The sequence below is a fragment of the Nicotiana tabacum genome, chromosome 17 (genome assembly GCF_000715075.1).
Source record: "Nicotiana tabacum cultivar K326 chromosome 17, ASM71507v2, whole genome shotgun sequence".
Taxonomy (NCBI): Eukaryota; Viridiplantae; Streptophyta; class Magnoliopsida; order Solanales; family Solanaceae; genus Nicotiana; species Nicotiana tabacum.
The window spans coordinates 144,798,585-144,818,760 of record NC_134096.1 but is presented as its reverse complement, the minus strand read 5'-3'; the positions used below and the strand labels follow the sequence as shown (position 1 = coordinate 144,818,760).

The following is a 20,176-nucleotide window of genomic DNA, read 5'->3' as shown; positions in this document are numbered from 1 at the left end:
GGTTTGAAGTACCGCTATACCAGTGTGTGATTCGTTCTATCCTGGGAGGAAATAATCCATTACCTTGGGTACTAGGAGGGGATTAAATTCCTTAAGGAAACACTGTGAATTCAGTGGGCTCGAATTAATTACTGTTTCATTACGTTAACTTATATTTTGCAGAATTATTATTTACAAATACAGCAATATTGGCGGGAATAACAGATTGATCTTGGCCAACACCTTAAAAGAACATATTTAGTACCTTAGCTTTACAGCGGTATATTGTCAAAACATCATAAGAGTTCTTGATTAATGTAACTTCACTATTCTAAGATATGCTGCAACTTGAAGGAAGCAATCGATCATCTAAAGCTTGAGAAGAGGCTTAACGAAACCTATATCCAAACTCAACTTCATACTGGGTGCAAACCAAGGTGAATGCATGTTGGAGACTACTTTATTTAATTCACGAAAGTACTTCATAGGTAAGAATGAAATACTGACGATTTTACTAGAGTAATGTAAGTAATTTACTAGAGTTTATATGGCGTAAGTTTTTTGCATTGGTAGTGCAAAATATAATTATATAATTAAATTACTTGTAAGATAAAACTATATATACTCCAGTAACTAATGTGCTATCACATAAACTTTACTGATAATATCAATGTTAAAAATATTTACACAAAAAGAGCCTATATATCATAAAGTACTCAAGACGTAAATGAGTGGTGCTGGTGGGTCCCCCGGCAAAGAATAGCCTACTTAAACATATGCAACTCTACTGTCCACTTGTTATTAAGAAAAAGAAGGGAAGGAAAATTATATAGGCGGTCTAAGTTGACCTAAGAAACATTTTCTTTTCGAGCATTTAATCCTGGTTTAACTAAATAGATTTAGTGGGACCTACTCAAAGCCCAAACACTGGCTATGGGAGTGCTTTTACTACAGGTGGCAAAGTTTTAGTGGGACAATGGTGATAAGGTACAATTTCATTTGGATCTTTCTGTTTCTTCGTACGTCTTCCATAGCCTAATTAAGGATATCATTAGACACTCATGTTTATCTTCTACTAATCAATATTAGTAATACTGTAATCCCTTCCCTGCATTAAATGGAACTGATGAGGCCGCCGGTACTTGTGGCTGCTGTCTTGTTTATGGACATCTCTCCAACTATCTCGGACGATCACTTTTAGTTCTTCTCTAAAGGTCATATGTTATATACTTAATTCTCTTCTTTTACTAAACACTCTCTTCTGTTACAGTAAAGGTAGAATAGTAAAGTCTCTGTATGTAACATGGAATTTTATGTCGAGATCAAGAAGGGGTTGTGTTTGCACGCTTTAATGATCTAATGTTTGCTGTTATACATGAATGAAAGTAAGTATTTCATTGCAATAGTTCTGTAATTGATCAGAGTGATCTTTACTTTGGTTGTAAGGCAGTTCAGTACTGTTCTGGCATGTGATTGAGCTAAATCTTGAGATGGACTCAGTAAAATCACTACACTAAATAAGGATTAGAATTAGCAAGTCAATTAGGAAGTGATATTACAATTGCTCGTTCAAATATTAGTTTTTCATTCATGGGACAACATATCAAAATAAGGCATGTAGCTGCACTAATAGCGTAAAAATTCTTTAATTGTCAGTGTATATCCTAGAAGCTAGCAACGCAGAATAATATTTTCATAAGCTAAAAAAGTCCCTAAAAGAATTGTTGGCCTTGGACGAATTATAGGCATACTCAAGCAAAACGCGCCATATATAATATATATTGCTTTCAGAAGTTGCATCACTAGAAATATTTAAGGACTTTGCAAAAAATTTCACATTATAACACATTTTTATAGAGGCTCTCATACATGACACCCCACTGAGGCTTAGTAAATTGCAGGGTGTACTTCCATAAACTTTGTAGTTCATACAATTCGTTGATATCATACAAAATGAAAGTGCATTTGGTTCTGATACAAATCTTCTTTGGATGCAGAAGTTTATGTACAAGAAAGTTTGACATTTTCTCAATTCACAAAAATATATCTAAGGTCACTAGTAAGAATGACCATGCATTACTTTAAGGAACTAGTATAATGCTGAAAAAGATATAATGGTGTTGACTACAGTATTATTGGGAAGAGTTCATAGCAGGGGATGCATTCCACAGCTAGTTTTGCCTAAAATAAGTCATGTATATAAAGAGAAAAAAAGAATGCACCTCTTTGTATCCCGGCTTTCACATAGCACTCAGAGAAGAATATTTTGGACAGTGAAATCTGCACTGAACAATCAGGAGAAGCAACTGAGAGCCTTAGATTCTTACTTCCAAAAGCTCAATAATAGAACAGGAGCTTCCTCTTCGAATGAGATAGAAGAAATAACTGGCAAAAATCATCAACTTAAAGCAGAGAAATCACTGAAATCTTTAAATGATTTTAGTGGAAAAGCCAATGGAGGTAAGAATGCAAGCAATGCTATTTTATGGACTAACTTTGTACTATCAACTATATTGTTGTGATCTAGCAAACCTTATACTTATCTTGTTCAGGTGCAGAGTCAAAATTGCATGCTTTTTCGTCTTCTGATGACGAAACATTTGAAGAAGCATCATATTTTTCCATGAAAATGATCAACAGTGGTGGCAGGGCTAAGAAACTAAAACAGTACTTGAAGTTAAAAGCTAAGGACATTGGCAGTTCAAACCAAGAATCATCTAGTTTTTACTTGATGTAAGACAATGCAACTTCCTATTGAAATTTTGTTACTGATACTTTAGTCATGTATATTTTCTAGGTTTCTACCATTTCTAATGCTTCGTGCCTCTCTTAATGAAGAGGAATACTGGCTTCTATAAACATTGCAGTTTTCCTCTTCGAAACAGCTAGTCCAGTCAGGAACTCTGAAATAGGGATGCTTTCACTTCCAATGGTATATGGTGCGAAGATAAATCATTTGATCCTACTTGGTGAATGGTGGAGACTTCTGACACCAATGTTTCTGGTACAAGATTGAAAATTGGTTCGTCCTTAAATGATTGAATTGCCCTAGAACTGTATAGAAGTACAATTAGATTGTAGCATGGTATATGATTAAGTTATTTGCCACATGTTCTTTCAAAGAAGTTTTGTTACATAAAATCAGCTTTTGCTGATGAACCTAGAGTGGACTAGATTTATTCAAGATATACAGAAGTAAAACAGCATGTATAGCAACAGATAAGCTTAATTCGTTGTTAGGAACAGAACGTATAGGTTACTGACTATGAGTGTAACCTCTATACACTGATAGTATAAATGCTTTTTACAATATCTGGTCGTTTAAAAGATAATTACAGGTAACTACATATTTAGTAACATGAATGTAAAATTTTCATTAAATTGTCGGTGAATATAGCTTAAATCCATTTAATTTGATTATTGATCTGCTATATTGCAGCACTCAGGAGTCCTTCACATAGCCCTTGGTTGTTGGGTGCTTCTTAGTTTTGGGCCTCAAGTATGTAAAGCATACGGTTCATTTGCATTTTTCCTGATATATATTCTTGGAGGTATTTCTGGTAACCTCATCAGCTTTCTTCACACCCCAGAGCCAACTGTTGGAGGAACTGTAAGTTCCATTGCCACTACATCAGATTCTTTTTTTTTCTTTCTCATTTCAACCTATTTGGCATCAATTACTCTCGTGCCTTCCTAAGAAGTTTTGAAAATGTGGAGTTGAAACATGTTTCTACATACATATATGTAAAAATGAAAATCTAAGTCAAAAATTGTATACTTCTTAGGGACCTGGTTTTGCTTTAATAGGAGCTTGGCTCATTTATCAAGTTCGGAACAAAGACATGATAGGAAAAGAAGGCATGATTGAGAAGGCGATGATGGTCACTGCTTTCAGCTTTGTGCTTAGCAACTTTGGGCCTATAGATAACTGGTTAGTACTACATTCAGTCTTAAATATTAGTCGTTTTGGCAAACTTGATTTGTTTTTAAATATTTGACTTTAATTATAATTGCAGGGCACATTTTGGAGCAGCTTTAATGGGAATAGCATATGGTTATCTTACATGTCCAACTCTTCAACTTGACAATGCAGCTTCAGAAAGTGGACAAAAAGAAGGAATCACATTGTTTAAACAATATTCAGATCCTTGTAAATCTCTTCTTTGCTTCTCAGTCTTCATTCTGCTGCTGGCTTCCTTGCTTTTGGTAATAGAACCTCCTCTCAACTCAATAGCTGAAGCTGCAGACAGGTTCTAAGCTGAAGCAGAGTGCTTAAAACCCCAAATACCTTATAAATAGGCGTGTTGTATATAGTTTTTGAATGTAATGAGTCTTTTGCAAATTCTAACTTATCGTCTGTTCAAATTTGGTTGCTCCAAAACAAGGAGTAACAACATTGGCTCTATTTATATAGGAAGAACCAAAAACCTAGGTTTATGCTTTTAGATTTTTTTTATTCTTTGAACCTTAATAATTTCTTCGATGTTTATGTGCAAAATCATAAATTAAAATTGTCTTTGAAATAAAACAATAAAAGAAAGAAGAATAAAATTGCAGAGAAAAGAGAAATAAGATTCTTATTAATTTTGGGATGATTTACAATGGGGTAAAGCCCCTCGATTTATATTTCCACGTGGCAGAACCTCCTCAGGTAATATAAGGTTTTCATGAGGTTGATCTTGAGCCGCCATCCAAGCGCGAATACCTTCGTTTAAGAGAATATTTTTGGTGTAGAATGTCTCAAATTCAGGATCTTCCGCTGCGCGAATTTTCTGAGAAACGAAGTCATAGGTACGTAGGTTCAGGGCTAGACCGACTACTCCAAGAGCACTCATCCGCCCTTAGTAAGCTATCTTTGGTTGCTAAGCAAGCCGGGCACTACACTAGGACGTGGATCGATCATGGCAAGAATGGACTTCTCCGTAATGTACTGTAAATGTAATAGAAGAGGCAGAGTCCAATTCCCCTCCCTTTTCGACCAAACGAAGAAGATATGAATTCCATTTAGGGGGGTCAGGGCTTGGCTTGACCCTGTGTTCTCCCGGGTCGGAGATGAGAACTTGAAAGTGAATCATTCAGTGGTGGGGTGTTCATAGAATAGAAGGCCTCGCTTGGAGAAAAATGACTTAGACACAAAGTAACAAACTGTCTAAAAGATAGACATTCACTCTAAGTACAATTCTATTCATAACACTCTCCCTTGAATGTCTACTCAATAGGTAATGTGCTTCGTTAAAACCTTAACTAAAATAAAACCCAGTGGAAAAAAATTCTAGAGAAGGAAAAATAGTACATGTGTTTAGAAATACGCCTTTTGGTTGCCTCGTTAAAAACCTTGCAAGGAAAATCCAGTGGGACAAAATTTTATAAGGGAAAAAGAGTACAACGCGTATTAACTCCCCCTGATGAGAGCATCAATTCACATCCTTGAGCCTTCGCGTCCCAATCTTGTACACCAGCTTCTTGAAGGTTGATGTTGGTAGAGATATGGTGAACAAATTAGTCATATTATCACTTGAACGAATCAGTTGCACATTGATATCACCATTCTTTTTAAGCTCATGTGTGAAAAATAACTTCGGTGAAATATGTTTTGTCCTATCTCCTTTTATGAATCCTTCCTTCAATTGGGCTATGCATGATGCATTGTCTTCATACAAAATCGTGAGTAGTGTGTCACATTTCAAACCACATTTGTTTCGAATAAGATGTATTATAGACCTCAACCACACACATTCTCGACTTGCTTCATGAATAGCAATTATCTCAACATGATTAGATGAGGTAGCCATGATTGATTGCTTAGTCGATCGCCAAGATATGGCAGTGCCTCCACATGTAAACACATAGCATGTTTGAGATCGAGCCTTGTGTGGGTCAGATAAATACCCAGTATCGGCATAACCAATAAGATCGAGACTGCATTCGTTGCCATAAAATAAGCCCATATCGGTAGTACCTTTTAGATACCGCAATATATGTTTGATTCCATTCCAATGTCTCCTCGTAGGAGCAGAACTATATCATGCTAAGATATTAATTGAAAAAATTATGTCAGGTCTTGTAGTATTAGCAAGATATATTAGTGCACAAATTGCCCTAAGATATGGTACTTGAGGACCAAGTAGTTCTTCATTCTTTTCTTAAAGTCGGAACGGATCCTTATTCACATCAAGTGATCGAACCACTATCGGAGTACTTAATGGATGTACTCCATCCATGTAAAACCGTTTCAATACCTTTTCTGTGAAGGCAGATTGATGAACAAAAATCTCATTTGCGAAATGTTCAATTTGCAAACCGAGACATAATTATGTCTTCCCGAGATCTTTCATTTCAAATTCCTTCTTTAAATAATAAATTGCCTTTTGGAGTTCTATAGGAGTTCCAATAAGGTTTATTTCATCAACATATATGGCAAGTACAACAAACTTCGATGTTGTTTTCTTTATAAAAGTACATGGACAAATGACATCATTTATATAACCTTCCTTTAATAAATACTCACTAAGGCGGTTATACCACATTCGTCTTGATTGCTTTAGATCATACAAAGATCTTTACAATTTGATTGAAAATATGTCTCGGGACTTTAAATTATATGCATCGGGCATTTAAAATCCTTCGGGAATTTTCATGAATATCTCATTATCAAGTGAGTCATAAAGGTAGGTTGTAACCACATCCATTAAATGCATGTCAAGCTTTTCATGGACAACAAAACTAATGAGATAACGAAATATTATTGCATCCATAACAGATGAATATGTCTTTTCATAATCGACACCAGGCCTTTGTAAAATATTTTGGGCAATAAGGCGAGCCTTATATCTTTGTACCTCATTTTTCTTATTCCTCTTGCGTACAAAGACTCATTTATAGCCAACAGGCTTAACACCATTAGGTGTTTGGACTACAGGCCCAAAAACTTACGTTTCACAAGTGAATTCCCATTCTGGCCAATCAAGTCTTTGTCGACATTCTCCAACAGATTGAGGTTCAAAATCCTCACTATCTTGCATAATTCTAGATGCAATATTATATGCAAAGACATAATCTACGACTATATCCAATCGATTCAAATTTGTCTCAATATCGATTTAATTTATTGGTAGTCCCTTATTTTCTTGAGTGGCATGCTCAATGATTTCATCATGAATCTCAGGATTGGTTAAATCGTTGATTTCTTCATTAGGCTCTTTCGTAGTGTCATCTTGATCATTTATTTTTCTTTTTCTAGGATTTCGATCCTTAGAACCCAATGGTCTGCCACGCTTTAGGCGTGCTTTTGACTCACTAGCTACAACACTAGAAGATTGTCCAACAGGAACATCAATACGAATTGAAACATTCTCTGTAGGGATATGTGATTTTGTTATCATTTTCAGATTTGTAAATGCGTCTGGCATTTGATTTGCTATTTTCTGCAAGTGAATGATCTTTTGAACCTTTGTTTCACAAAAAGAGGCATGTGGATCAAAATGAGATAATGATAGATTTTTTCACAAAATTTCCTGCTTGTTTTCACCAATTTCTCCCCCTAATTTTGGGGGAAATGCCTCATCGAATCGACAATCTGCAAATCGAGCATTGAACAAATCTCCCTTTAATATTCCGAGGTAGCGAATAATGGAGGGCGATTCAAACCCAACATATATTCCTAACCTTCTTTGGAGACCCATTTTGGTGCGATATGACGGTGTTACAGGCACATATATTGCGCATCCAAAAATTCTTAAATGGGATATAAGGTTCATGACCCAAAATTAATTGCAACGGGGAATATTTATGATAATTTGTCGGTCTGAGACGAACTAGCATTGTTACATGCAAAATGGCATGATTCCAACAGAAGTAGGTAGCCTCGTTTTCATGAGTAACGATCTTGCTATCAATTGCAGACGTTTAATCAAAGACTTACAAGACCATTTTGAGTGTAAATATGAGCTACATGATGTTCTACTTTTATCTCAATTGATAAGCAATAATCATTAAATGTTTGGGATAAAAATTCAGCAGCATTATCAAGTCTAATAGATTTAATTGGATTATCGGGAAATTGTGCCGGTAATCGGATTAAGACCATGAAATATCTAAACGACCCACTAGGTGGGTGAATATGTCCACAAATATCCCTTTGTATACGTTCTAAAAACGCAGGTGACTCAACCCCAACCTTTGTTGGTGATGGTTTAATAATTAACTTGCCTTGATAACAAGAAGTGCAAGAAAATTCATTATTTAAAAGAATCTTTAAATTCTTTAATGGATGCCCATTTGAGTTTTCTATAATTTTCTCATCATAATTGATCCAGGATGTCCCCAATCGATCATGCCAAAGTACAAAAGTATTGGAATCAATGAACTTTTGGTTTACGATAGAATATGTCTCAATTGCACTAATTCTTGTCCAATACGTGCCACAAAATAAAGATGAGAATTTCTCAATATACCCTAATCTTGTCAGAGACATTTTTGGTAACGATGAGATATTCAAGATTATTCTCATCTATTGTCTCAGTATGAAATTCATTTCGGCGGATATTTTTAAAACTCAACAAGTTCCTCTTGGACTTGGAGGAGAATATTGCATCATCTATGATAAGTGTTGTTCCCCTAGGGAGAGTTATAGTAGCTCTTCCAGAGCTTTCAATTAGATTACTACTACTAGAAATTGTAGTAGCATATGTCTTACACATACTTAAATGAGAAAAATATTTCTTCTCTTTGAATATTGTATGTGTCGTACATGAATCAATTAAACAAATAGTTTTACAATTAGACTTTGATCCAAGTTTGCTTTGTGAGATATCCATATTTGCTTCCCACGGTTTGACATACAAAAGAAATATACGAATAAATAGGCAATTTTAATAAATTTGCAATAATAATAAATGCAAAATGATATTTATCATTAAAAAAGAAACTAAAACATCAAGTTCGATACGTAATATATAGTAACCATTATTGTATGCGGGTAGTGATTTTCTAAATAAAACCAATTAGTCTGAGAAGTAATGTCAATATTAAGAGTAGCTAAAGAATAGTATAATTTTATTGTCAGTTCTACTAATAATCCCATATTATGCACTATAGTAATTGGCCGATGTAATAATGACACTAAAACTTAGTACATAACTGTTCATATTAAAGCAACTAAATTTTGGAAATGCTCCCAAGTTCCCACCCATTATATTCAACATATTCCCTATATTCTACAATTAAAAAACATACTTAGAAAAAAGTATTACTTGTCTAAAAATGGTATCTTGATATTTAATAGTAAATGGTGCAAAAGTTGTTTATAGGAGTAAAATAAAATTTAAAATTCAAGCAAGATAACAGTCGATATAAAGAATTAAGTACTAGTTTACCAATAGATCTGCGAGCTTCATTTTAGACAAGGTATAATTGATTAATTAAGTGTGCAATGGCTCATTGTTGAATAAAAAATTATATATCGAGCAAGTCTGAGATAATATGCGATAAATTGTTTCAAGACTGACTTAAGTTGCTCTTCTTCTTTTTTTTTTGTTTGTAGAAGATAGTATATAAATTTCGACTCTCAACCAAAACTTTTAATTTTACTTCCATTCCCTAAAATGGAAAAAGGAAAGAAAAAGAAAAAAAGATCAGTTGACTATTGTATAGCCATTCTAAAAGGTTGCTATTTAAGAATTAGTTAATGCGTCTTGAATTTTGATTTTTGAGTTTAAATTTTCGGGATAAAAATGTCCTGAATTGTCCTAAAGTTAAGATTTTTAGTTTAAAATTTCAGGATAAAATCTATACTGGCTAATCTCTAAATAGTATCGGTGAGGATAGTTATCTGTGCACTTGGCGAGGGGCCTCGAACCATGGGCTTGGGCTTCGAGAGTGTCTGCGCAATGGGCTTAAGTAACAAATGCAAGCCCACCAACATAAAGAAGAAGCATAAAACCAAGTTGTAACACCTGTAAAGTGTAGCAAAGGAGTCGCGACCACGTATCCAACAAACAAAATACTAAACTCCTATTTTCAGGAAAAAAACAGACATGCAACCATCAATACTATAAGCAAAAGCAGAGGAACTCTGACTCTCAGCTGAGCCTAATTAAGTTAATCAAATTTAATGGCGAACGGAAGGGGTGGCAGAAGCCTAATGGGACCATTCTTGGTCATAAACTTCGTAGTTTATTTAATAATACTAGGACTTGCTGCCTGGTCACTTGACAAATACATAGATGGCGAACAAAATCACCCCCGTATAATATTCAGCACTTAATTTCCTTCTTCATAAAATAACATACTTTTGAGTTCTCTGTTCGATAGTGTATATATATAGTTTGTTTAATTGCTCTGTTTGTGTTTGTGCAATGTAACAGATTTAGGTGGGAATACATCGACAAGTTTTATGTTGATATTTGCATTGATTGGTGGAGTCATGGGTGCTTCCTCTATGCTAGCTGGGTTTGTTCATCTCAGAAAATGGAATACTCAAAGTTTGGCTAGTGCTGCTTCTTCAGCTATCATCTCTTGGGCCATTACTGCTCTTGCTTTTGGGTACTACTAATAACTATTACTACCTCCTGACCTATATTTTTTTTGTCATTTGGCCAATGAATTTGTTTCAAAATAGTTCGTATTTTAGAAAAATAAGAAATGTTTATTACCTTGTTTCCAAATTAACCGTACCAATTCAATTAATGGTAATGGAATATTAAGTAAGTAGTATGATGTTTAAGAGAAAGTGCAGGATAGTTTAGACGAATACTTTATGGTTATTACTATAGGCAGACCTACCCTTTGGGTGGGGTCATCGGCCACCGATAAAAGTGTATATATTTTGATTGTCACCCTAACATTCAAATCTTCGGTTGTTGTATTGGTTGATTCGGGTGCACAACTTGACTTTTAGTGGTTCATTCCGACTTCAGCATATGCTCAAATTTGCCTCTGATTACCATATGTGTTTTTCTCAAGGGGTGTCTAAAATTTTAAGACATAATATGGATCGAAGGTAGTATTCCTTTTACTATTTTGAGACATTCCATGATTATACAATAAATTGCTAATCTTCTCACTGTGTTGGATGAACTTGTGATGCAGTCTAGTTTGCAAGCAGATAATAATGGGAGGGCACAGAGGAAAACGCCTGGTAATTGTCTCTGTAAAACCTCCATTTATTACCAGCATTTAATATTCAGCTACAAAATTTGTTCTAATGTTAAGAAGTCATTTCAACTTTTCTTTTTGTTGGTATAATTAATGGACAGCAAACTTTGGAAGCCTTGATTACCATAGCAATGGTGAGTCAATTACTGTATATACTGTTGCTGCACGCTGGCATTTTCCGCAACAGGTACGGACCTGTTTATGGTTCCTATGGGCCTCAGCACTAGCTTTCTCCAGCCCCTTCCTTTGTCTGGCTCTGAAATTGCTCGATTCAGTTACACTGATAATGTACACTTTGGAGTCGGTATATATAAATTAAATCCATAGAAATAGCTAATGGAAGTAGATGTTAGTCTGGTTTCTGGGATGGCTCAGCTACCATTCTTCTTCTTCTTTTAGTATAGTTTATAAGGATATTTATTTGTTTTTTAGAGAATTTTCCACTATGCGGATTAGACTCAAAATGATGTACTTTGTACGGTCAATATCTGAGGTAAACTTGGACATTGTATGCCTAATATCTGGGGAAAAGTATGCTTGCTTTTCAATAAAGTGGTTAACATTTTAGATGTCACTCCATTTCCCTCAACTAGCATAGAAAGAAATAGCTGCACATGAAAAAATGGATTTTCGGCTAAGATGGGAAAACTCGAGTTGCCAACATTTACAAGCTACATGGGGAATTCCAAACATGACAAGCAAGGGTTAGTTCCTTCATTGAAATGAAAGGTTTATGGGGAATAAGTAGTTGTGGACTGATAGAAAAGAGAAGAAACTGAAAACCGAAACCAACCGATAAGAGGAAACAGAAAGAACCACCTCAATGATTTTCGAGAAGAGGGAACAACAACAACATATATAGTGTAATTTTACAAGTGCGGTCTAAGAAGAATAGTGCGTAAGTTAATTTTACCCCTATCTTGTGCAAGTGGAGAATTTATTTCTGATAGACCCTCCGCTTAAGGAAAACATAGTCAGTAGTCACATCAGTTTAAAAAAGAAATACGATAGTGAAGAAAACATGGAAAAAGAAGTGGTAACAGTATCAAGACAATAAGAAAACCAAAGCTGAAAAAATATTTGGTAGTAATAGAAATCTAAGAATAAGAAAATACAAGAATAATACTAGTACTAGTGATATGAAAAATACGCTCAACTACCTATTAACTTTCTACCTTAAATTACACCCTCTTATTAAGAATCATATTCTCGGTAAGCTAAAGATGAATCATATCCTGCCTAATCACCTTACCTCTCCCCGGTACTTCTTCGGTATTTATACAGTTACAAGTTTTTAAACCAACACTAATGGAGACGAGTCTTTCAGGTTTTGTAAAAACTGAAAGAAGCATTAATAAGAACTTTTCTCTAATGGCGTTTGCAAAAACTGAAAATCTTCTGACTTTTTCTTTTTACCTGTTTTGAGAATAAACGCATTCGACTATGCTGCGTGCACGAGAGCTTAATATCCTAGTACAAAAATTAGCGCTCGTGGCATTGTAATTCCAACACCTAGATTTAAGCATCAAGAAAGGAAAATTCCCTTATTCTGAATATAGTACCAATAGAGCATATTCTATTAATCCTACATATTTCTGCCTCTTTATAATATCCAGTGCCTCTCTATCCCATCTTAAAACTGGATTTTCCACCTGAGTCACATGCACAGCTCATAATCTTCATATTACAAGTGCAACCACCTTATACAACAGTGACCCTGAATTCAGATTTACATCTGACGGTTTCATACCGACTATTCGGATTCTGCCTGCCACTCTACAATCGCCAGAGTATGGCGGCCACCACAAGCAACGAGTTTAGCACACCAACGCCCTCCTTCAGTGCTACTGACATCACTTGGAGGTGGAATATTTATCGGAACTTCTGATGGGTGGCCAGTTGTCACCTTTCTACCATATCCTAGTCGTCCATGGTCTCCCCGCCCGAACTGCCACATGAGAGTTGTTAGTTTATCTTCAAGACAGTACTGCAGAATAACTAATCATCAATTGTATAGTAATCATTATTACACCAATGACTATCGTAATGATTTTAAATGCCATAAGGTAAGATAGAATTTCTGTTTCTGATGACCCCTTGCTCTCACTCCCTTGGTGATGGATGTTTCAAATGGAAATTTGAGGTATTATCTACAAATGCCGGAGATGTAAGCATTTAACCATTGTACAACACACTCACATCTACACTTTTTCCAAAAGCTTAAAAATGGATTGCCCCCAAGATTATTATTCGAATGCTTGTTGTTATAACAAACTGGCTAATGAACTTTTAGACAAGACGTTTGCAATGTTTTCCTTAAAGATTTTTAAACAAGTAAAAAGATGGGCTTTAGCATGAGACTAGTTTATGCAAATTGAAGGCTTAAAAGAAAAAAAGAGTATCTGATACTCACAGAAAACATACGACCATCATGTGTTAATGCAACAGAGTGTGTGCCACCACATGATATCTGCATCATCAGAAAAGGAAATCACCTACATAAATTATTAAAAGAAAAGAAAAGGGGGGAATGCTTCTTGAATATCATGGTACAAGTTAGAGCTTAGAAATGGAACGCAATGCTTCTTCTCAGAGCACGGATCGACAAGAGGAATAAATGGATAGGCATGGGGTGGACAAGAAAAAATAGAATAAAAACTGAATTAAATTTACCATACCCTGGATCAGATAGTTCAGAAATATGTCAATGATACCAGATATTTCGAAAACAACAAGAAACAACTTCTTAACATTCAGATTACTCTTCTTCCAATCTCTATGAACTATGAAGCAATGATACCAAATTTAATGTTGCATCTTGGTCAGTGGCATAGCCAGGAATCCCGCCAAGGGTGTTCTAACCTTAAACAAGTTAATAATTTTTTTTGTCGATGAATGGTATAAACTATTTGAAAAAAGCCAAACAGACCACACAGAGGTCTCCGTTTAGTTTTGGCAAATAAAATGGGCAGATAACTTTGAATCCATGAACAACACAATCACTTTGAACATTCTGGACCGTTGAACTACCTCACTCAATTATATTAAGGGTGTTCAATATATAATATATAACAATATAAAATAGTATTTGACTTATATACGCAATATAATTTTCCTACCATTCGCTTGACCACCCTTGGCATAGTGTGGCTATGCTATTGATCTCGGTATCAGACACCAATTGGTCACACACACTGCCAAGTGTTGGACATATTTTACATTTGGTTTTCCTGCATTCTTTTATTTTCTTGGCACGCATGCCCTTGGTTAATTTGTTTTGCCTATTGGTTTGGTCACAAATGTCCTATTTTTGGATGCCAAATTGTCACCAAGTATGCCCCAAAATTGACGAGAAATATTGGGGCACCGGTGTAATGAACAAAAACTTTTAGAGACCGTTAGCCTAAAAAATTTGCTGAATCACCCTAAATCTACACCCTGGAGAGATCAACGACAATGGAAAATATACAATCAAACTTGAAGAAAAACCGACATTCTTACCCAAACTTGAAAGAAGAAAAATAGCTAAATTTGATAAAGAAAAGAGCATTGTTATACCTTATTACCCCTGATTTGATGTTTTGTTTCTCAAAATTCCAGTCTTTTTTACTTCTTTTTCTTCAGTTCCACTCTGAGTGTTCTATTTTTGCTTTTCAGTTGTAGATTAAGGGGGCATTTGGACATAAGAATTGTAAAATTCCAAAATAGGGGGAAAATTTTTTTCAAGTGAAAATAGTATTTGAAATTTAGAGTTGTGTTTGGACATGAATATAATTTTGGGTTGTTTTTGAAGTTTTGTGAGTGAAAATTTTGAAAAATAATTTTTTGGAGTTTTTCAAATTTTCAAAAATTACAAAATGCATCTTCAAGTGAAAATTGAAAATTTTATGAACAAAAAGGCTGATTTCGGAAAAAAGTAGATTTTTTTGGAAAAAAGGGAAAAATTTCTTATGTCCAAACGGGCTCTAAAATTCTCTTTCTTTTGCTATATGTTTTATCTGGTGCTATTTGGATGCTTTACCTAGAATATATGGAATCTAATCTTTGACAGTTATTATTTATTAATACTCCTTGCAATGTTCCACATATTAGCTTAGGCTACTCATATTTGGTATAATACAGTGTCCAAGTTGTGTGTGTCCCCCTTTATCAAAAAAAATGTTGTGTACTGTCCCCTTAGTTCTGAAAACTTCCTGTCCATATTTGTGCCACTTAGATGATGAGCAATATTTCAGTCTCAAGTAGACTCTAGCAAAGGCATCACTCTATGTCAGTCTAAAATAATGAACACAAGTACAATTCTCAGTTTTCCTGGACGCAAAGTTATATTCTTTTTATGGCTAGCTTCCCACCTCCATCAGATACAAAAAGAGTGCTGACGAAGCACAGGGCAGTGGCTTCCATAGTGATGAGCAGAAGAGAGACCCGCTAATAATGAAGGATATGAAGAAGTCACCTGAACAATGTTCTCCCCAGCTAAAAGTTGAACCTTCTGCGGCACCATTTTACTACTCTTGTCATCTCCAAATCCAAGTCTACCATGTTCCCCTCTTCCCCAGCCATAAACCTGCAGTAAGCAGAGGTACACACAGCTGACACAGGTTGTTGACTGTTGAGAAAATGCATATGCCTACTATATGCAGCTTCGTTAAACTACATTATTCGTATGTAAGAAGATTTATTTAAAGGAAAAAAAAACACCAATCATCAAGTTTTTTCACTTTGGTTTTGTGCAAGCCAAAAATAAGAGGATCAGGAAATCTATTGATCAGATACCATAACAATGCCATAAGGTCAGATACCCAACATTCTGCCGGAGGTGTCTTTTATCTTGACATAACATATATACTAATCATTGTTAAAGAAAAGTACAGGACAAACAAAGCAAAAATATCAAGCAGAACTAATATAAATGGTAAAACACTAGATATACCTCTCCCTCATCTGTCAAAGCTGCAGAATGCCATCCTCCAGCAGCAATATCAACCTGGACATGACGACAGAAACATCTTACATAGTTTTTCTATATACATCTTACATTCTCTTATTGATGTATATTATTATTTATTACTCTTTGGCCCTGTTTCAGTTCTAAAATCAATAGAATTGATAGAGGCTGGTTATTTCATGCATCAAGATTGTTGGTAAGGTAATATATCAAAAGAAAATTGGACTGAACTACTAGACACACAGGACACAAATTTTTGAGAAAAAGAAGATACATAAGGACAAGCAGAAGATGGATGATTTAAATGACCAATTAAAAATCATCTTGCAAACAAAATGAGTCAAAATGACAAGAAGCACAGATTAATACAAACCAAAGTGAGACCAGATAGCCCTTGAACAGCAATGGGTTGTGATCTTGGCTGGGTATCACCAGTTCCAAGTTGCCCATACTCGTTATTACCCCATGCCATTAAAACTCCATCATCAAGAAGTGCCAAGTTATGAAAGGCTCCTACTGCAATCAATCTCACACTTGCAAGGCCTTGTACACGGACAGGCGTAGAAATTTGCTTTCTGCAAAGTTTAGTGCAGCACTGATGAAATTCTTCAACAATAAACAAATATTATTGTATATATCATGGTTATTAAAGATCAAGGATTAGAATAGACTATACATGTCACCAGGAGGCCATGGTTGACCCCATGTCCATACTTGTCCCTCCTTTGTAAGAACAACAGAGTGTGTACCACCAGCAGCTACCTGTTTAAAGAAATTAGGAATTAATTGACAACAAAGACAACACATCCTAAATTTCTGCACATAATTATAAAAGATCCTACGGAAAGGGAAAAGGCAGTTAATAGGCATGCATGTACTGGGATTCGGTTGGTGAGTACCTTTAGTAAAATATTTTTTCTTCCAACAACAACAACAACCCAGTAAAATCCCATTAATGGGGTCTGGGGAGGGTAGTGTGTACGCAGACCTTACCCCTACCCCGAAGGAGTAGAGAGGCTGTTTCCGAAAGACCCTCGGCTCAAAAAACAAAAAGACAAAAGGACAAAAGGACAAAAAGGAGACAATATTAGTATCACAACAGCAATCATAGGAAAAATAGGAACACCATGAAATCCAGAAGAAAGATGCAAAGCAAAGGGAGACAATATTAGTATCACCACAACAATCATAAGAAAAATAAGAACACCATGAAATCTAGAAGAAAGATGCAAAGCAAAAGCGATAGCTAGTAAATAGGACCTACATTGAAAAGCGAAATAGTAAGACACAACATTGTCACTAGCTATCTTAGACAAAAACTCTACATGACTAGTCCCACAATAGTACGAAGTAAGGCACGACTCAACTATCTCCTTACCTATAGCCCTAATAGTCGACCTCCACATCTTCCTATCAAGTGTCATGTCCTCGGAAATCTGGAGCCTCGCCATATCCTGCCTGATCACCTCTCCCCAATACTTCTTAGGCCGTCCTCTACCTCTTCTCCCCAATTATTTTTTCTTCCAAATAATAGAATATTTAACAAATAAACTTGAACCTATATCTTAAAGCTATTCTATCAAATGGATGTTTAGAAAGGAAGAAGTTCAAGAATTAGCAATGAATTTGCTGGCATGAGGCCTAGACCCACACACTAGAGGTTAGACTTTAGAGAGCACATACAATAAATTTGCACGGATTTGCCAGGATTCAGAACCAAAACCAACAAAGAAAAGTCTTTGCATCATCATTTGCATCATCATCAACCAACATAATAAGGAAAGAAACTCCACAATATAACGAGAACGTCACCTGACGAACAGATAGCTTAGAGGCACAACGCTTAGGGATGATGATATCTCTCTTAATAGGCCTTCCACTGTCATCTTTCCTTTCCGGTTCTTCACCACATTGTCCATACTCATTACCACCTGTAAAGGGTCATGAACTTGAAAAAATAAGTACAAGTTTACAACTGCTCCAAGTCACCAGAATTCAGTAATTTGAACGCTAAACTATTAAAGCAGATTATTGAGTATAGGAAAGAAAAAAGCCTAAATAAACGCAAAGTGGATATAGAGGATTCATATAGTCGATCCTAGCTCCTACTAGTATGGTATTGAACCATTGTTGTTTTAACCAAATAAAGCAGATCAATATGAAGTTCAAAGATGTTAACTTTTGTGGATATAATCTACATTGAAACTTTTCCTTTCTTTTTCTTATCTTTGTTGTATTCTTTGTTGGAAAAAAAACACCCTAACTCATAAATTTGGAATACTCAGCAGTACATTTTCAACCCTTCCTTATTCCAAAGACAAAAATGATTAAAAGGGTAAAGATGAATAAAGCCAAGGCATACCCCAAGCATAAGCCCTGCCTTGATCATCCACAGCCAAACAATGCCAGCCACCAATCGCCGCCTGCAATCAGAAAAGTATCCCATTAAAACCTACACCAATAAACTCAAATTCTTTTGCACAAATAAAATTGAAAGCTGAGATTGTAATATTACCTGAACAATTTTGACATTGGAAAGAGCTTTAACCTGACTAGGAATGTTCTCAGTTTTGGTCTCAGGTGGGTGTCCCAAGGTCCCTCTTTGATTCCAACCCCATGTAAACAACTGCTTATTTAAAAGACCCACATAATCAAAATCACCACATAAAAAGAAGAAAAGGGTAATAATGGAGAGTGAAAGAGCAAAAAAGGAGCATACTTTGCCATCTTCACAAATAGCAAGAGAGTTTCTACTGCCAGCAACAATAGAAGAAACTTTCTCTGACGACTTAAGAGCTTTAATAGTACAAATCCATTCCTTCTCTTCATTATTTCCAATACCCAATTGACCATCTTCTCCAGAGCCCCTAAACACATAAACACACATATATATAGGCATATAATAAAAATAGTGATCAGAGTGAAGTGAGAGAGTAAAGGGATGTTGCAGATAGTGTACCAAGCGATGACGGCAGTTCTGGAAGCCATAGATACTTGTGGCTGCTGCTCTCAGTTTTCTGCTTCTCGGGTTTGCTCACCAGTAGTATGTGTGCTTTTACTGCTAAGAGTGGAAATATTGGAGCTTTCACTTTTTTACTATGTACTAGGTATGGAGGGAATCTGATTCAAGAATAGCGGTTGGCTGTGTGCATAAAATGGTGGCTTCTCTAATATTGAGTGGAGGCGGCCCCCTGTATATGCATTCTCGAATTATTGCGATAAGTTTTTTATAATTGAGTGACGTGTATTTTCATTGTAATTTGCTGTATTTAAATTTAAAGTAAAGGATAAATACTTCATATTAGTTATTACTACTTGAATCCTCTCATTTTCTTCAACTCGTGTAGAAAAGGCATTGTGAATATTTTTAAAAATTTATAATGAAAACAAGGTACAAGGGAGAGGGTTTGCAAAATGAAACCCAAACAGGTATTGGATATATTGGTTTAGTTGTATACCTAATCTTTTTTTTTCTTTTTCTGGACTCTCATATCAATCAAATTAGAAAAGAAATATAACAAATTCTTAGCATGAAATCCAATATTACAGTTGTGGCAGAAAAATATTTATATTTGTAGCACACAATTTCATTAAAATAGGAATATTAATTATCAATCCCTAAACATAAGCAATTTGAATGGAAAGTCAATAATTTTTTGTACAAAATCATGTCTTTTTTTTTTCTCTTTATCTATTAGCTTTCCTTCTTTTTCTTCATCTTCTTAATTTTGTTTTCTGCCGAACCCAATATATTTTCTAAATTTGTTCCATTCGTTTTCTTTTTAATTATTTTTCTTAAGTTTTTCTCTTCCTTCTTTCTTCCTTTCTTAACATAAAGATCTTACTTCGATAATAATGTATGTTAATATATACAAAACGTATATATAAAAAATATACATTGAATTAACACATAAAAAATATACATAAAAAATACATATTCAATTAAGATGATACTTAGACATGTGAAATATACATAAAAAATATATCTTAAATTTAATTAAGATGGCATATAAATATACATAAAAAATATATCTTAAAAAAAGTGCTCTTTATGAAATAATAATAAATGATGTTATTTTTTAAAATAATAGTTAA

General features: G+C 35.0%; 3 protein-coding genes across 4 annotated transcripts; 2 read left to right on the top strand and 1 right to left on the bottom strand.

The window, feature by feature from the left end:
- Positions 1-1,019: 1,019 nt before the first annotated feature.
- LOC107768390 (RHOMBOID-like protein 9, chloroplastic) lies at positions 1,020-4,424 on the top strand. 2 transcript variants are annotated; one of them, XM_016587513.2, is made up of 7 exons: positions 1,020-1,193; positions 1,977-2,439; positions 2,532-2,712; positions 2,818-2,983; positions 3,419-3,589; positions 3,765-3,910; positions 3,996-4,424. In XM_016587513.2, the coding sequence occupies exons 2-7, from the start codon at positions 2,094-2,096 to the stop codon at positions 4,234-4,236; spliced, it is 1,251 nt and encodes a 416-aa protein (XP_016442999.2). In that variant the 5' UTR covers positions 1,020-1,193; positions 1,977-2,093; the 3' UTR covers positions 4,237-4,424. The 2 variants fall into 2 exon arrangements, with proteins under 2 accessions (XP_016442999.2, XP_016443000.2); XM_016587514.2 differs by having other exon boundaries at positions 1,123-1,364.
- A 5,541-nt stretch (positions 4,425-9,965) lies between these two features.
- LOC107768395 (membrane protein PM19L) lies at positions 9,966-11,697 on the top strand. Its single transcript, XM_016587522.2, has 4 exons — positions 9,966-10,223; positions 10,344-10,521; positions 11,068-11,116; positions 11,235-11,697. The coding sequence occupies exons 1-4, from the start codon at positions 10,091-10,093 to the stop codon at positions 11,358-11,360; spliced, it is 486 nt and encodes a 161-aa protein (XP_016443008.1). The 5' UTR covers positions 9,966-10,090; the 3' UTR covers positions 11,361-11,697.
- Positions 11,698-12,650: 953 nt separating this feature from the next.
- Positions 12,651-19,284, bottom strand: LOC107768388 (ultraviolet-B receptor UVR8-like). The gene is made up of 11 exons (XM_016587512.2): positions 19,041-19,284; positions 18,801-18,948; positions 18,597-18,707; positions 18,444-18,504; positions 17,894-18,012; positions 16,758-16,843; positions 16,455-16,656; positions 16,067-16,120; positions 15,590-15,700; positions 13,547-13,603; positions 12,651-13,081 (listed from the first exon to the last, which is right to left on the bottom strand). The coding sequence occupies exons 1-11, from the start codon at positions 19,067-19,069 to the stop codon at positions 12,887-12,889; spliced, it is 1,173 nt and encodes a 390-aa protein (XP_016442998.1). The 5' UTR covers positions 19,070-19,284; the 3' UTR covers positions 12,651-12,886.
- Positions 19,285-20,176: the final 892 nt, after the last annotated feature.